Source organism: Thermobia domestica, chromosome 14, assembly GCF_964235325.1.
Source record: "Thermobia domestica chromosome 14, izTheDome1.hap1.1, whole genome shotgun sequence".
Lineage (NCBI taxonomy): Eukaryota > Metazoa > Arthropoda > Insecta > Zygentoma > Lepismatidae > Thermobia > Thermobia domestica.
This window is the reverse complement of record NC_137467.1, coordinates 71,202,268-71,220,632: the sequence shown is the minus strand read 5'-3', so window position 1 is coordinate 71,220,632 and position 18,365 is coordinate 71,202,268. Positions and strand designations below refer to the sequence as shown.

The following is an 18,365-nucleotide window of genomic DNA, read 5'->3' as shown; positions in this document are numbered from 1 at the left end:
TTGTATTACCATAATCATTGTTTACAACTAAATATTTACTATACCTATTTAATCTTTAAAGATAAATTCCTCTGAAATATTATGTAACTTAATTATAAGTGTAGGAAGATGTTTCTCTTGAGGGTAGTGTCATCAGTAGAAGTCAAACGTTTACCACTACAAATTAAGAGAGGGAAACGGACATAATATTTTAACAAGAATTAAGACATTTAGGAAGCATTCTTCCCTTAATTTGCAGTGATAAAAGTTTTGTTTTTACCCATGTGGCGTCTCTCAAGAGCCCCCATTAAGCTCAGGTTTGGTTTATTGAAGTTTAGAATCAAAGGAACTGCAAGGAAGTTGCATTGGTAATAATTATATTACCTTTCCTGATGATTGGACACCTTTACTAAGACAAAGAAACACGATAATCCATGCAAGGAGTAGACACAGTGCCATTGAGAGTCGAATTTGACCAGTTTCTTCAATTCCTTTTGACAATCCCAAGACGTAATTTCTGCAAAGTAAGATAATTTTCTATTAGTACACATGTTATGTCATCATGCTTAAATATGGCATTTACGTGCGTATAGTATGAATAAGTATGGACTTCAACAAGCACAATCGTCTAGTTATAAAATTGCTATTAGGGTTCTCGTCATTATGTGGTTTTTGAAAGCATTTTTTTACTAAGCGTCGTTAATCAATGTTACCTATAATTCGTTCAACAGACCCAGCTTCGAACTCGTGGAAACGGTGTCCCTCAGATCTAACGATAAGGTGTAAGTGTATGTCTCATTTAGCTTGATGTTGAAAAACGACGTTAAATCAACGAACCAAGAAATGCGGATATATCTCTAACGTGTTGATAAAGGCAAAACCACACAAAATAGCAAAAAAGTGTAACCAAAGTGAATTCTGCAGGGATTGCTTGATATTTGAAAATTTAAGTGCAAAACCAGTGGATATCGTGATAATCCATGTATATATGACAACAACCGACATGAGGTAATGAAGTAGGAGAAATATATGACGAGATTACTGATATATTTCATCAGAAGGGAGAGAGTTAAAGTCAACGCCATAGTAACGGGAGACTTCAACAGCGTGCTGGGAAAAGAAGCTGTGACTAAGATGGTGGAATTATAGAACTAGGCACAAGTAAGGCACGGAGCCAGATACTTTGTCGATTTTCGTACGCGGTATGATATGATGGTGACGAATACATGGTTTGAAAAACGAAAATACAAACTGTACACGTGGAAAAGTCCAGGAGAATAAGAACGCTACCAAATCAATCATGTTCTTGTGAAACATTTCAGGAATACTGTGTGAGACCTAAAGACACTACCAGGAGCAGATATTGATTCATGCCACAACCTCTTAGGGTTAGTAGCGGAAGTCCAGCAAACCTAAGTGAATAAAGAAAAATAGGAGGAGAAATCGAAAATTGAATTGAGAGTGACTAAGAAGTATGGCCAGTGATGTGAAAGAAGAGATTGAAGAAATATTCTGTGCAATGGGCCATGTGGCAGGTAGTGTAGAAATAGTTGAGAAAAAGTTAAACAGTTTCTACTAGATTCAATCCACAACATCGAAAGGATGGAAAAAGCAGCAAGAAAACCATGGCTAAGTGCAGCTATGCTTAAGAAGGTTGAGGAACGCAGAAGGGCGAAAACCACGGATATCAAAGAATACAGAAGGCTGAGTAATTAATTGAGATGAGAGATTTACGAAGTCAAAGAAAGTACATGAAATAGATAAGTTAAGAATTAATGGACCTTCAACGACACGGCAGATATGATTTGACATAACACAAAGCAGAAGAATTAGGAGGGAAAGCTAACAAAGGTATGCGCACGTTTGTAATCGAAGTACAACCAGGTCATGTAGTCGCTGACCATCAAAGAATCCTTAGAATCTGGGTGGAATACATAAAGGAACTGTATGACCAGAAGATATTGTGATCGAAGCAGAGAAAGAGATGGATGATAGAGACAAAGGATCCACTGTATTGAAAAGTGAAATTGAACAAGGCATATGAAGTAAGAAGGCGACTGGAGACGACGACATAGACAATGCAGTGAAAGTACTGACTTTACATATTAACAAGATCTACCTGAGTCGAGAATGGCCAGAGGATTTTCTTGATATTACAATGGTTGCATTATCCAAGAAAAAGCAAGCAAAGAAGTGCAGCAATCACAGAACCATTAGCATTCTTTCCCACACTGGAAACATTATTGCTGCTATACTGAACAGGCAGTTGGAAAGTAAGATAGAATGTATGATGCAGGAAGATCAATTTGGATTCCAGAAAGGAAAAAGCACGAGAGATACTGTTGGGTTTGTAAGAATTGTACCAGAATGTGTTCTTGGTGTAAAGAAAGAGTAGTGTTTGCGCTTCATGGATTGACAAATAGCTTACGACCTAGTCAATTAGGCCAAACTTCTGAAAATATTTAAATAAATCAGTGTCAACTGGACAGATTGACGACTCATTCGTAACCTGTACGTAGGACAACAAGTGAAGTTGTCCTTGAATCAAGGAGAAATCAATAGTGTAGAGACTGGAAGAGGAGTCAGACAGGATACAGTTGTCATCCCAATTATTCAACATTTACAGTGAATGCTTAATGAAGGAAGCGTTAATGGGAAATGGAGATCTCGAGATTCGAGGGCAGATTATTTACAACCTCAGATATGCGGATCACACGGTTATTATAGCTAGAACAGAAGTATAGCTACAGAATATGATGGACAAAATAGTTAACACTGTGAAACAATATGGAATGGATATCAACGTTGAAAAATAGAAGGTCATGATAGTATCCCATGGAAACACGCTTTATGGGTCAGAGTGGAACAAAGAGATCTGGAGAAGGTCGATCATTTCAAATATCTGGGAAGTATTTTGACGAGAGACGCTTACTACACCAAAGAGATCAGATCAAGAATTGCTAGTCAAAGAGATACAGTATTCAATAAGAAAAGATCAGTCTTAAGTAGAAGCTTTAATATTGGACTATGAAAGAAAACTGGTCAAGTGCTACATATAGATTATTGAACTGTGTGGTTCAGAGACTAGACATTATGGAAGTTAGGGAAGAAATATTAAGATAGTTTTGAAATGTAAAAAAGTATTGTTGGAAGAAGAAGAAGAAGAAGAAGAAGAAGAAGAAGAAGATAAAATAGACTGAGAGAATAACAAACGAAGATGTTTTAAAACGTGTAGGAAAGAAGAGAATTCTTTCAGTCAGCATCTTTCTTAGGAAGGCCGATTGGATTGGACATATCTTGCGAAGAAATTGTCTTTTTCACACTACCATAGAGGGAAAGATGGAAGGGAAGCGAGAAGAGAAAGAAGAAGGAAAACACAACTGATTGATGATTTAAAAAATGAAGAAAATATTGAGAGTTAAAGAGAAAGCTGAAGGTTAAGAAGTGTGGAAGAAACATTTCCAGGTGTAAATATTAAAAGAAAATCATTAGTCCCAGGACCTCCCAACAGACAGGATACTTACTAAAAATAGTACGCCCTTGAAAGATGGTTGTAGGTTCGTCATTGAGGATCTCTATCACAGCGGTCCCAGTCCACAGCGGTCATTCCTGGGAACATTCAGCACGTTGAACAATGTATCATTGACAGTCACATACTTTTCATAAAATTGTAAATTTAATTTTTCATTAGGAACGTTAAACACAATAACTTCTGATCGTTTGCTGTTCGGAAAAGTTCGTGCACGCTGGGTTCCAAGACAATGTTTTGCCTTTGAGAGGTAATCGGAACAGTGTTATTACATTGCCATTATAGTCCGGATTTAGTTCCAACTGATTTCCATCTGATTGGAACCCTCGAAGATCGACATTTCCACAATGATGTCGAAGTTAAATAGGTTATACGAGAATAGTTTAGACGTAGCGATAAAATTTTGTATGTCGAAGTCTCCCAAGCATTAGTTAAATGCTGGGATAAATATGTAACTGTAGGGAAGGGGGGAGGGGGAGGGGTATGTGCAAATATAGATGCAGTTTTCACTCTTTAATTTTTTAAAACAAAATCTCAGATTGACTTGGACGCCTTTTGTATACTGTTAGAAAATTAAAAACAAAGAACGTCAGGAAAGAAATATCATAGCAACTTCGTATTTGTGTGGTATGCTGGTACAGAATAGAACATACGAGGATTAACATCTCAGCTGTATGGACTAAGTATGAAGTGAGTACTACCTGGAGGAAACTCCTATTTTTAGAAAGATCTTGTATTCTATCATTTTAATAGAAAGTAACTACATCAAACCAAGTTTCTTTTAAGTAAATAGTTATTTCGTTATATTTTGTTATTGGAGATTCTGTGCGTTTTTAAAATTCTTACTTATTTACCTATTCTCTTTCACTCTATTTAACAATTTTTGTAGGCTTATAACAATTACTTTGAATACCAACTAAAACTTTTTGATCGATCTCTTTTAAAATTTTGTTAACGAAATCTGAAACTTGTTACTTGATATTATTTATTAACCAATAATCAAAGACAACCTTTGGAAGGCATGTTAAAGACTACAACACCAATCATTTTTCGCCTAATTTAGCGTTTTTATTTATCATGATACATGCACATAATACACTATATAATTACATTTTCCAGATCATTTATTATACGTATTTATGTTAATACAGAGACCGCCAAGAACGGCATGCACATTATGAAATTTTATCTGTAGAGCTACACGAAAGAAACAAAAAATCTTCAAACAAAGCAAGTTCTAATTAATAATTGCGTAATAACTACAGAATAACTCAACTAAACTACAATTGACTTGATCAGACAGCACCTTCTGTACTGTTTCTAATGAAGCCAAGAGATGCAGTTATTTGAGTAAACTGTTACCAAATTGTTTTTAATTAAACTTGCTTTCTTCAGAGTTCTTTGTTTCTTTCTTGAATTTTCTAGACTAAACAAAGCTAACATGAACCAGAAAGTTATCTATAGCAGGGCGTGCCCCAATAAGATTCTTCCTCAGCTACAAAACGGGAATTTTCCTATCGGACTCAACCTGCGTTTCCCCTGGTGGGAGCAGATATGGTTCGGATTCCACGTTAATCAGTAGGTGTCGTCTCATATAGCCTCGCTGCTGAAAGGGACGTTAAACTTAAAATCAACTCAACTCAACTCAATTTGGGTTCCCAGTATTTTTACAGTACTAGTTTCACTCTCTATTTATTTAAAGTCCCCCTAAGGGAAAACTTTTGTAATCATCACTGATCTACAAAATTTTCTCAAAATTGGATCGCGGAGGTAGAGCGCTCTAGTGTGTGGGGTTCGTAGTTCGATCGAAACTTCCACTATGCGGGTTTTATGATTGACAAATATCGTGTGCGTGCGTATTCTCGGGGTTCTCCCGTTTTCTCCCACTTTCTTCATTCCACCATTTCATTCATTATAATCAGCACAATCTCCTCTAACCTCGGTGCATAATCGTGAGATGGATTCACTTTCCAAATTGAAGTGAAGGATTGTTGCAGTCATGCGCGCCGACTACGTGGGTGCTCCGGGTCACCAGCACCCACCCACAAGATTTTTTGTTTGGTCCCGTTTCTCATGTGTTTAACTCAGAAGTGTTAGAGACTGAGCTAGGGCAGACCCAACTTACTTATCCTTATATTACCGGTATATTTTACTTTATCACAGCATAGCCTTTATGCAGTGTTCATTTTAACTAAAATAAATCAATCAAACATTGAGACTTCCCTAAAAACATATAGGCTAACACGGCCACCATTGGTATGCACCCACATAAGTTTTGGAAATTCGGAGCCCTTGGTTGCAGTACGTAATATGGTTAACTCTCAAAAGATGTTATGTAAATGACTAAAATGAACATATGAGGTAAGACAGTGAATAAAAATGCCCAGCGCATGGTGGTTGTTTAAGAGCGTAAGGATAGATTGATGTGGTATTTCAAGTTTGAACGTTGCTTATATCATATGTTCATATTATAATTATGTAGCGGTAATTGTTGAATCATTATGTATTTCTACATTAATTCGATCTTATTTCCAGAAAAGTCGAGATATACTGTATAATGTCTGAAACTGTGTGTGTGTTCGTCGAAAACACACTTTTTGACGGTTTATATATATATATATATATATATATATATATATATAAAGTGTATAAAGTTGGTTACTTACGTGAAATACTCTTCAGCAGGAGGACGGCGTGTTGCGTTCTCTAAGAGATGGCTGATATTTTGGGCGCTTGCTTCACTTGCGTTATAACACGTGGAGTGGTAGAAGGTTCCGTTTTTCATTGCACATTCATCAGCTTCTTCGTACGAGTAACAATCTACGGAAGAGAAAGGCAAGTTTATATATAATACAATACATACTGTATGTATCTCAACTGGAAAGTAGCTACTTACTCCATTATTCAGAATGGAGTTACGTTCTCCATTATTAAGAATTTCCTTAATACTATTTAAACGACAAACGTCTCAGTGCATCATGCTAATTCCTAAGGCTGCCTTCACACTAGGAACTTGTGAGCAGCTCGCATGAGGCGCTCATGTGAACCTGTAGTGTGTAGACATCGAATACTTTTGAGCAACTCAAAAGATCGTGATATCAAAATGGCAGACATGCTAGAGCCAGAAGTAGCCGCAGCTTTAATCATAGCTATAAATTGAAAAAAAAAGAGTAAAAGAAAATATAGAACAATGTGGAGTTATCCTATAGATCGATCACGACTGGAATAATGTTCTTTTTACAGTCTGTGGCCTAAACTGAGAGAAGACGAAAGCCTACTCCAGGATGTCTATGTATTCATTCGACGAACTGTATAACAGCATAAAATGTGCATTTCATCAGAGTAACACCAAAATTAGAAAATTTTCAATATCAAATATCTGTATATTTTTCTCCTTTCCAACTGAGTTCATACTCACGCGAGAGTTCTATAAGACTGCGTGTTATTATCTTCCCCGCCAGCAGCCCGCTCGAGCCAACTACTGGCGGGCTGATGTTCATAACAGCTCAGAGCCGCGACTCATTTGCACCGAAGCGCATGTATGATAACGTATATTTAAGACAATGTAAAGATAGCAGCTGCAGCTCAAGCGAGCGGCTCCCAGGATCCAAGTGTGAAGGCTACCTAATAGTAAACAGTCATGCTAATAGATTTCGCTAGCTGCTCTATCACTTACTTCCATGTCGCTAATAGACGTGGCTAGCGTGAAGGCAATCTACCGACTTAAAACTATTGTAACGATTTAATTGCAACTTAAAAACCGTATTGTTTCAATTTAATTATTTCAAAATAGAACAAAAAGCAGTAACTCTATTTAGATTTGAGAATTAGTATTTGTGTAACGACGAGTTGATTGGTGAACAAACCCCAAACAACAATAACCCATCCCACTGGTCTGGTGGCTAGCGCGTACGGCTTTGGTGTACGGGGTTCCGGATTCATTTTCCAGTGGGAGAGCACGAACATTTAACTTCACAATGAGAAGGTGTTAGAAATTGTAGGGAAGAAAAGAACAAACTTAGATATTATTATAAGAGGAAGAGAAACTGGTTGGGATATTTACTAAAAAGGAACTATATCATGTGGGACGTGCTAGAGGGTATAGTGGCAGGAAAGCGAGGGAGGGGGTCGAAGGAGACTACAATTAATGGACGATATCGAAACAGAGAAATCATGCGTAAAGACGAAAAGGCTAGCGGAAGACCGTGGATCATGGAAGCTTCTCAGTTGCAACCAATAACGGCAGAATACCTATAATTATGATGATTCAATGGAATGTTGAAATTTTATGTGTATATTTATGTTCTTACGTAACAACGCAGTGAAGAGCACAATAGTACTGAAGCAAAGCATTTCCCTATAGTATGATGAGTTTTTCGTTCTACCTCAAGTCATGTGAACTAGTGGTGGATAACTCCGGGTTCTTTTATGTTACCTTGGGATTCTTCTAATTTGTTGTTCTTCCATTTCACCAATCATTTCATTATCATTCACTTTCATTTACACTATTCATCTATCGCCTACAATTTACAAAACATTGGAGACTTGTTTTCTTTGCCTATTTGGACTATTCGACCCCTTAGACTTCTAAATTAAGTTATGCATACGTATGGTAAACCTTATAGTACAGCAATGTCCGTCTGTCCGTTGGTCTGGCGGAAGACATCAGAACAAAAACGGTAAAAGATGGCGAAAATAGGATCTTTGGAATTGATTCAACCTTATAAGAATAAATTCCATCGATGTCTTTTCTTCTATACTAATTCCTCTATTCGTACCAATTCCAGTCCCATCTATACCAATTTCTCCCGAAAAGTCTACTTATTTCTCGAAATCATACATAATTTCAACCTGTCGTGATTGGAATGCTTTACCAACCTCGATGCATAAGTTAAGTTCTGTAGCGTCTTTGAAAAGAGTAGTTTACAATTTATTGTTATGGAAGCAGAATTGAATATACACAGAGAAAGAAAAGCCAATAGAGCAGCTCGTCAATTAGCTGTAAGAACATAGAGATATAACAACTTAAATTATATATTGCAATACATATGTATACATTATACTATGTAGATCATAGTGTAGCACTATAATATTTGTGTGTTTAATGTGTGTGTGTGTGAGAGAAAGTAAGTGAGTGTCTGTTTCTTTAAAACATATATATAATAATTTTACTTCCAATAATAATTTTATTTCTCACTTTCCAATTTTTCTTATTGTAAAATATTGTCTTAGAATTTTGTGTCATGTTTAGGAGGTAGATAAGGATTGTTATGGTCTTAACCTCGACGTGTAAAACAAGTCGCAATAAGTAAATAAATACTTTTATCAGGACACAAAATTTCAAAGTCAGACGCACTCGCCAATTCAAAAATGATAGTCGCCTGTATCTCTCTTGTACAAATCATGAGAGTTCTCCTTAAGCCCCTCCCCCCGGCCTTTGGTTTGACACATAAAAACTTCACATTCCTTGTTTTATCTCACTTAGTGACCATTAATTTCGTGAGAAACAGAAACTGCGCAGCCCTGTAAGTTTAGGCAGAAACCATTCCTACTGAACACTGTTCGCCAGCTCTAAATTTCTGGTCGCCAATGGCGACCTGGCGACCGGGAATTTTATATCTTTGCTCAAGCCAGATGTAGTAGAAATTTACTACTACTTACAATTTCAATAATAACCTTCATAGACCAAAAATGGTAACATAGGTAGATATGCATTTAGATATAGTACTCCAAGTACAAGTTCCATCTTGACTTTTACCTCTCTTTTCAAACCGGAAGTGACGGAAATCTACATTTTTCAGTTTCAACACTGATCACCGCGGTGGAAAAAAAAATGTGATGGACAGGGAGAAGTGTTTTAAAAATGGATTTAGTGCCTGGAGAATAGGTTTCGTTTTTCGCAGACGGAAATGATAGAAAATCTACTATCATTTTCAACTCCAACATTGGTTTCCATAGCGCTAAAACGATAAGAAATTGCAAAAAACTTTTTTTTAAAATAATCCAGTATCCCAAGAACATTTCAATATACCATCGTATTAACAAACAACACCATATGCTGAAGAACCAGCAAGCAGTCGACGATTGCTATCTCCGAGGAAACACGAAGAGATACGAAGAGGACCCCTTCAACCCTTCTACAGGCTCCGTCTCCGAAGACTGGCTATAAAAAAGGACGTATAGAGGTAGAAGATATCAGTCACCTAGTGATCACATCCTACCTAACTTCCCAAGTTAATCTGGCCGGAAAAGACTCCCTAACTTTACCAATCTTCGCGCTGCATTGGGCAGGAGATACTATACCACCTCTGCGCTGCATCGGGCAAGAGCTTCTTTCAGACCCAGCTGCATCGGGTAGGGTTCCTAACCAACTACCTTAAACCTCCGCGCGATTATGGACAAGAAGTTCAACTTATAGAGAAAAGATTATTAGAAACATTATTCATTTGTAATCCAGTTCATAAACTGTATAGAATCTTTTATCATGAAAAAGGTTAGGGAAAACCCGTGTACCGTCTCTCTGCCGTATATTACAGTCAGGGGCGGATCCAGGACGGACTTCTGGGAGGGCGGTGGGTTTTAATACTGCTACTAAGAGCTATTTTATGAGCTTTAAACTCTGGGATGGGTTTTATTTATTTATATATATATATATATATATATATATATATATATATATATATATATATATATATATATATATATAAAATAAGAAAGTTTCCTCTTCCCGGGGGGCGAAAGCCCCAATCACCCCCTCTGGATCCGCCACTGATTACTTATATTTCATTCCACATTTCATTCTGCTACTGAAACCGAGAGTAGTAATAACTATTACAACTTCTTGGTTTGTATATAGTAATACTTGTAACAAATAATGAAAAACTACATTATTGATATAGATTAATCATCCCATGAATAGGTTCCATCTGTGACCCTATCCCTGTAATGCAATCAGAAGTTATAGGTTTATTATGTCTGGTTTTAGTATTGAATTAGCATAGTTTGGGAATCTACTGCAGTTTCACAACTCACTTATATTGTTATAATCACCACTACATTTTTGGAACCTACAATTGATCTTCCTTAATCAAAGTTTTCTGTTAATATACACAGAATATTAAGTTTTTACAAAGTCATTTGGTTGACAATGATGGCGTGAGTTAAAGTGACATTTATCACGGGAATTAATCCATCTTTCACTATCTGTCAAATCGAGATTAATCTACAAAGTAATCAAGTGTTCAGTGATTGATGACAGACTCCGGCTTCATTGACAACTTAAAGTACGAACTGAGCGCAAGAAAAGCGAAAGAGATTGCTGGATACGTATATTTTGAACAAGACATGATAACAATTGAGATTTAAGAAATATATATTATAAAGTGTTCAACTAAGCAATAAAGATATTAGCGATACAAATTACCGGTGTATTTTTCCAATTATTGCAGATACCAATGCAATTCTTCAATGGAGTGAATATATTCATTTCTGAAAAACAATCGAATGAAAGATCTTATATATATATATATAATATTTAAAACATGGTGCGTCTGAACTATACACTCACGTTGCGACCTCAAACGTAGTAAAATTTTCAAAAACTGACCAACAAAAATGTATCAAAAATTGCATATTTTCTATATTATAATACTGGCTTGATAAATATTGAAAAAATCAAAAGCTGCTGAAGAAAATTCTTACAAACACATGTAATGTCTATGTAAATATGTGTTTCAAAGTGATGTCACGAATTTTATAAAGAAACTTTGAATACAGTAACACAGTTCAAAATGCTTATGAGGAAATAAAATGAAATCTTGAAGTTTTACGTCCCACGTTTATGCTGGCTAGGCTAAAGGAGACGGTGATGATGAAATAATGAATGAAATGATGAAACGAAGAAAGTGAGAGGAAACGGAAGAACCACGAGAAAATCCACGCACACGATGTTTGTCCATCACAAAGCTCACTTCGCGCAAGCTGGGATCGAACCAAGGACTCCATGCACTAGTCGTGAACGCTCTACCACTGAGCCATCGCAGCTGCAAAATACAGATGAGGAATATCTGTTTTATTTTCTGCATATTCTAGTCCACTCCTATTGAAGACGTAATAATGTGACTGAGAGTTGTTCGTACGGTAAGGGTTGATTTTATACTGCACTTCCGTCCTTTGCTCCGGATTCAGGTCTCTGTTGAGCTTTTCTAAACCCACGTTAATAAGAGATTATTTGCTTCATAAGCTTCGTATCGTATGAGGATGTAAAATAAAGACTCAAATACTAATTTTTATAGAAGGAAAAGCTGAATATCGTTTCATTGAGAAACTCTTGATTGCTGAATATACTAGAATCGTTTTTCACTTTCATATATTGGAAAGTATTTTCAAATGTTTTGCAGCCACATATAATATATTTTCTTTTACCTGAATAATATCTATCGATTGGTATTTATTTCTCTCATCTTTGGATATATTTTCATTATCCACAAATAACATTATAAAACTATTATTATTATTATTATTATTATTATTATTATTATTATTATTATTATTATTATTATTATTATTATTATTATTATTATTATTATTAATAATAATAATAATAATATTTCAAAAGCTTTCAATACTGTCAGTCACACGTGCCTCACTAGCAAGTTATCAAATATTGGTTTATTACCTTTGTACATTCGCCGGTATGAAAGCTATCTGTTAAACAGAACATACAAAGTTAAAATTAGACCTGTACATACAAAGTTAAAATTAGACCTGTAGGCTATGTAAGAAATGGAATACCACAAGGATCGCCCTTGGGGCTCCTCCTATTTTCATTATTTTTAAATGATCTCGAGAAAAGGTCAAATACTTCAACATTCTGCTATATGCTAACGATACTAAATTGTTCAGATTACTTAACAATGAGCTTGATAATTATTTACTACAAGACTTAAATGCAACAAGCACGTGGCGTACAATTTCCTAAAAATTAATAGTAAGAAAACAAAATGTATGACATACACCAATAAAACTCAATATTATGTCAGTAAATATGAGGTCAATGGTGTACAGAATAGAAAAAGTATGTATTATTAAAGATTTAGGAATTACATTTGACGGTCAGTTAAAGTTTTCTTAGCACATAAATTGTATTGTACAAAGTACCAGAAGGATAATAAGTTTTGTTTTTAAACAGTGGTCTGTATTTCAAAGAGATAAAACATATGTATATTTGTATAACCCTTAAAATGATAAGGTGAGTCCATTGGACACATCTCGGAAAATTAACAATTTTGTCTCTTATGTACATTTTTGTTTACTCTAATCGGAGAACTCAAGGTAATAAACACGAAGTCCTTGATGCATGTAGAAAGCTTATTTCGTAAAAATAGGCCTAAAACTCAAAATGGTACAGGAAAAATAAGTTGAGTCCAATGGACTCACCTCATCGTTTTGTGTTGCAAATTACTTGTAAGATCAAAATTAGAATTGGTAATTTGGAACAGCATTTCTAGAACTTTGACAAACAAGATAGACTCGGTGCAAAAATGTTTTATTCGACTGCTATGTTTTAAGATGAAAATGAGCTACTATTCACGTAGCCATGAATATTGGAATGATTATTGGGGTTTGGAGAGTTGTTGATTTAACATCTATCGACATTGTGTTTTATAGTAGTATTTATCATTATTACTGTTTTACTGTTTTCTGATTTATCATTATTATTATCACTAGTATTATTATTCCATCTCAATATAGTTTTCTGATATCATGTGCTGTTCGAGAAAAAGCCAAAAATCTGTTCGCGGCACTGAAATAAGGATTATTATTATTATTATTATTATTATTATTATTATTATTATTATTATTATTATTATTATTATTATTATTATTATTATTATTATTATTATTATACTGTACACTTTTCCTTTCTGTCGACATTCTTTCACTTTCCTTCATCCAATACATTACAACAGATAAATAAAAGAAACTTTTAAAACTTTTGCGTTGTAATTCATGTTTCGCTAACCCCGTCTCCCGCTGGTATAATGTGGCGTAAAGTTTGGAAGATAAATCCTGAACCCTTTATAATGGCTCGACGCTAATGAGCTACTCATCAACGCCATAAATAATCTGTTAATGACCATATGCATAATGCCTCTCTTTATCTTGATGCCTAAACGATGCGTCGTTGCGGATAATGGAATTGCTTTCCAATACTCTCCTTTCCTACTTGAAAAGCACTGAACACTCTCCTCACTACAAACCAAATGTTTTGCAGTACTTGACATCTTACAGCTTAATGGACAAGATAGGAGATTATATCGTATCACTTAACAATTTATGCGATTCACATTGTGAAATATGCATATATACGATAAGAACTGTATCTTATCTGGTCCCCACACGCCACTTCGTAGGTTAATCATTATTCAAATCTATAGTACTCGATATGAATGTGAACACTTTTAAAATTTATAGTGAATAATAAATTGTCCATAACAGAGTACAATATTCTATTCAACTATCTTGAACATCTGGAAACAGAAATGTGCTTCATTAAATATCAAATTCGCTAAAAGAGAGCAAAACTTCATTTATATTAATGATGAAGGTGATGCTACGGTTCATGCAACCTGTCGCAGCTATGAACTATGTCGTTGTGAAATTAGAGTTGATCTAAATTTTTGAATCAGATACTTGTATCTTTGATATTGAAAAGTTTAATACTAAGTCATGTATATGTAGTATGGATCAAATTATCCCAGATCTACCTTCAGCCTTATTGCGATCACTCATTGGAAAGAATATTAGTATACACAGTACATTATATAACATACACACACATCTACACCCCCCCACACATAAATATACGCTGGGACTGGGAACGAACCAAGGACCCCATGCACCAGAGGTGAACGCTCTACCACTGAGCCACCGCGCATCAATACTTTAATTTAAGCACGAAACAAAATGACTTTCAGGTAAGTTGTCATCTGCTATCGTGTTTTACACGCAAGTATATGTATTTGTAAAAATGAACTATACTGTACCCTGTATTCTCATTGTTATACATATAAGAATTGGTTTCATGAACTTTATATAACGTTCCAGACTGGTCTAGTGGCCCAGCGAGCGATATTGATGCATCCTGTCTCGCGTTCGATTCCCGGTGGAATATCTTTGAAATTTGAACGCATTACTATGATTCAGATTCCACCTTAAAAGTAGGTCCACGGCTTCATACAGCCTCGGCGTTGAAAGGGATGCTAAATTGAATCAAACCAACTAACCAACGATTTTTTATAATTTACTTTTTCGTGTTCGTTATTTATATGCAACCAAATGATGTTATTTTATATTTTTATATAGAGTTTAAAAGTACTTCACCAATATATTCGCTACATTGTCTCGGCTGCGCAATCCAGCAACTTTCCTGCGTAATCTAGTGCACTGATCACCCTGATGCACCCTTCCTTTTATACCCAACTGAAATTCAAATCGTTCTCACAATGCAACGAAAGTGATACCAGTAGTGCTGTAGTCCTAAAATGTTCAGAGGCTATACGCTGTTTTTCGAACATCTATGATTGTCATAAAAGAGATAGCAGGCATTTTTAATGAACAATGTAAAACGCATATATTAATTAATTCCATTAAAATATAAACGATAGATTACTGTTTTATAGTCTAAATGCATTTCATGCTATTTTCTTGATGACACTCTTTACCTAAAACACACCATTAATAACATAAATAGGTGTAGGCAGGCCCGTAGCCATCCCAAAAATGTAGGGGGCCCGTAGCCAGCCCAAAAATGTATCGGGGGGGGCCATCCAACCATACTATAGTTTATCATTATATTATAGTTCATTTGCAAGCCTACCGTGAAAATTTTAGGGGGCAAGCAAAAATTTAGGGGGGCGGCCCTCCTAGACCCCCCTGAATACGGGCCTGGGTGTAAGTATGGAGAAGGAACCAACTCACTCCGGGAAGGAACAGAAAAAAACCGCGCCCGATGTATCAAAAGTAAAAAAAAAAAATTGTGGCCAAATTTAACTCAATAAAATAATTGACATGAAAATGTTTTGTTTTTTTTAATTAATAGTTTCTGTATTGCTCAAATTACGTGTAAGATTAGCGTGATATTGAAAATATTCATACCTTAGTTTAAAAAGATTCCACAAGTTTGGTTCTCTTCACTAGAGAATAAAGTTTTAAGGAATTAAAATATCACATCCATCGACATTCAAAACGCTTGGATATCTTCTTACAAGGGAACCTTCCGAAAATGATAGTTGCAGTGAAAGATGGGACCTATGCCAATTGAAAGAGCTGTAACAGAGATGAGGATTAACAAAAAGTTAGCTGCCCATAGCAATAGGTTTAAGAAATATAAGGAGTGGAAGTTCGGGAAACAGCAAGGTTGGACAAGGGGGAAAAGTGCAAATTCCGCAAAAAAGAGGAGCACGGAAAAATACAATGCAGACAAGTGATGTATAGAAAGAGACTTGCCACAATAGGGAACAAATGAAGGACACCAGTGGAGTTAACAGTGTTGCCAATTGCAATGAAAAGTACATGTTTTGCAAAGAGCACTATATGAAGTGAGTGTAATATTCAGTGTCAACCTGTCATGTAGAACATAAGATATGACATGTATAATCAGTGGTACAATCTAACAAAAGGAAATAGAAAAAACAGAAGTACGAAAAATACGGAAAAGACGGAGTTGGCCATAATGCGCCACATTTGATCTCGAGCTGTACATATTAGAATGAACAAAACAAGATAGCACCAACTATGCAGGAAACAGACGTACCTAGAATCGAAAAGATAAACGAGTTCCAAAGTTGGCAACACTGGTTATGAAAAACCAGACAATTCTAATATAGTTAGGGCACTCGCTGCACAAAAAGAAAATTCCGGCAACATGCATTAGTCTTCGCATCATTTGTGCATGCTCGTCAACATTGTACGTGCAATTGTTCGATGAGACAATGGTCCAAACAGAAGATACATTTGCATTGAGCGCAGCGGAAAACTGCCAATCCGTCACACATGGTACAATGATCGCCTGTGAAAGTCCAAAGAAGTGTCGGAACCTTTGGTGGTCTTTCTATCACACATCCACACCTGCAGAAAGCAAACATAATCAAAGGCTTGAATAAACATGCCGTAAACTGGTAATGGGTTAAGGCTTGAAGTTTCAGAAAATTCTCGCGGGATCAAATGTTAAAGTGAGTATCTGATAACACAAGCTCTGTAACGTAGCTCACAAAGTTCTTGTATGATCTAAAAACATAAACATCAAGTGGTTATATCAGATCCGTACAACCAGGAGGGATCAGCTCAACTTTGAAATTCACTCCGGATGGTACATGCTCGTAGAGGAATTTGGTGTCTTTGTTCGCTGTCCAAGAATCAACAAGTAGCACAACATCAGTTAGGTTTCTTTCTGCCAAACTTGGCCAAAACACGTTGGCATAAAACTCGTTTAAATCACTCTTCCGCATGTTTGCGGTTGTATTTGGGAAGGCCTTAATATTCGGAAGAGTTGACAAAAAGTCAAAATGGCCGCCAAAATATCTGCTCGGTGACAAGAACATCGTGTATTTTGGCAGCCATTTGGAAACCCATGCTTCATATAGCAAATGTTTCTCATAGGCGGTGTTGCATCTATCCAAAGAAATATCATCCACCCCATGTTCCCATTTGAAATGTTGCGTTTGACCCCTCAAGCCTTATGATGGGGGCCCTTCGGGACTTGCTTCTTACAAAGTTTTCTTGGCCCTCGACATGAGTACATTCCTGTGCAATTGGATATGCAACATTTCTTTTCGCTTCGCAGCAATTTGAGATCACAATGTTCGATGCCATGTTAAGACACACCATATATTTGTGGCGGCCATTTTAAAAACCATGCTTCAATTTAGCAAATGTTTCTTATAGGTATTGTTGCACATTCCATGATCTATTGAAAGAGGTACCAGTCGGTCCCTGTTGCCATTTGAAAGTTTGAAGTTGGCTCCTGGGGCCTTATGATGGGGATCCTGTGGGCACTTGCTTCTTACAGACTTTTATCATCCCCTGACATTGGTACATCCCTGCACAACTGGACCCGTCAAATTTTTGTTCGTTTTGCAAATTTTTCAGGTCACAAAGTTTGGTGGGACACCCTGTATATTCCCACACACGACCCAACCATGACATAATGTTCACTACTTCTATTATCGGTTCTTGGCTCAACCCAACAATTTCATGTTCCCCGACTTGACATTGCCGCAACCACTTCAGCATTGATGCATTCCGAGTGAGGCCTGTTGTCGGAATTTTCTTTTTGTGAAGCGAGTGGCCTAACTATATTAGAATTGTCTGGATTTTCATGACCAGTGTTGCTAACTTTGAAACTCGTTTTTCTTTTCGATTCTGTGTACGTCGGTGTCCTGCATAGTTGGTGCTTTCTTGTTTTGTTCATTCTAATATGTACAGCTCGAGATCAAATGTGGCGCATTATGGCCAACTCTGTCGTTTCCGTATTTTTCGTACTTCTGTTTTTTCTATTTTCTTTTGTTAGATTGTACCACTGATTATACACGTCATATCTTATGTTCTACATGACAGGTTGACACTGAATATTACACTCACTTCATATAGTGCTCTTTACAAAACATGTACTTTTCCTTGCAGTTGGCAACACTTTTAACCCCACTGGTGGCCTTCATTTGTTCCCTATTGTGGCAAGTCTCTTTCTATACATCACTTGTCAGCATTGTATTTTTCCGTGCCCCTCTTTTTTGCGGAATTTACACTTTTCCCCCCTTGTCCAACCTTGCTGCTTCCCGAACTTCCACCCCTTATA

At 36.2% G+C, this 18,365-nt stretch overlaps 1 protein-coding gene across 1 annotated transcript in view; it reads right to left on the bottom strand.

Annotated features, from left to right (window-relative positions):
• Positions 1-18,365, bottom strand: part of LOC145669865 (sodium- and chloride-dependent glycine transporter 1-like) — a 235,654-nt gene that overhangs the window by 51,792 nt on the left and 165,497 nt on the right. The window contains exons 4-5 of the mRNA XM_081738211.1: positions 6,175-6,328; positions 364-496 (exon numbers count right to left, since the gene is read on the bottom strand). Coding sequence (XP_081594337.1) covers positions 364-496; positions 6,175-6,328 — 287 coding nt within the window. The remainder of the gene's footprint in view (positions 1-363; positions 497-6,174; positions 6,329-18,365) is intronic.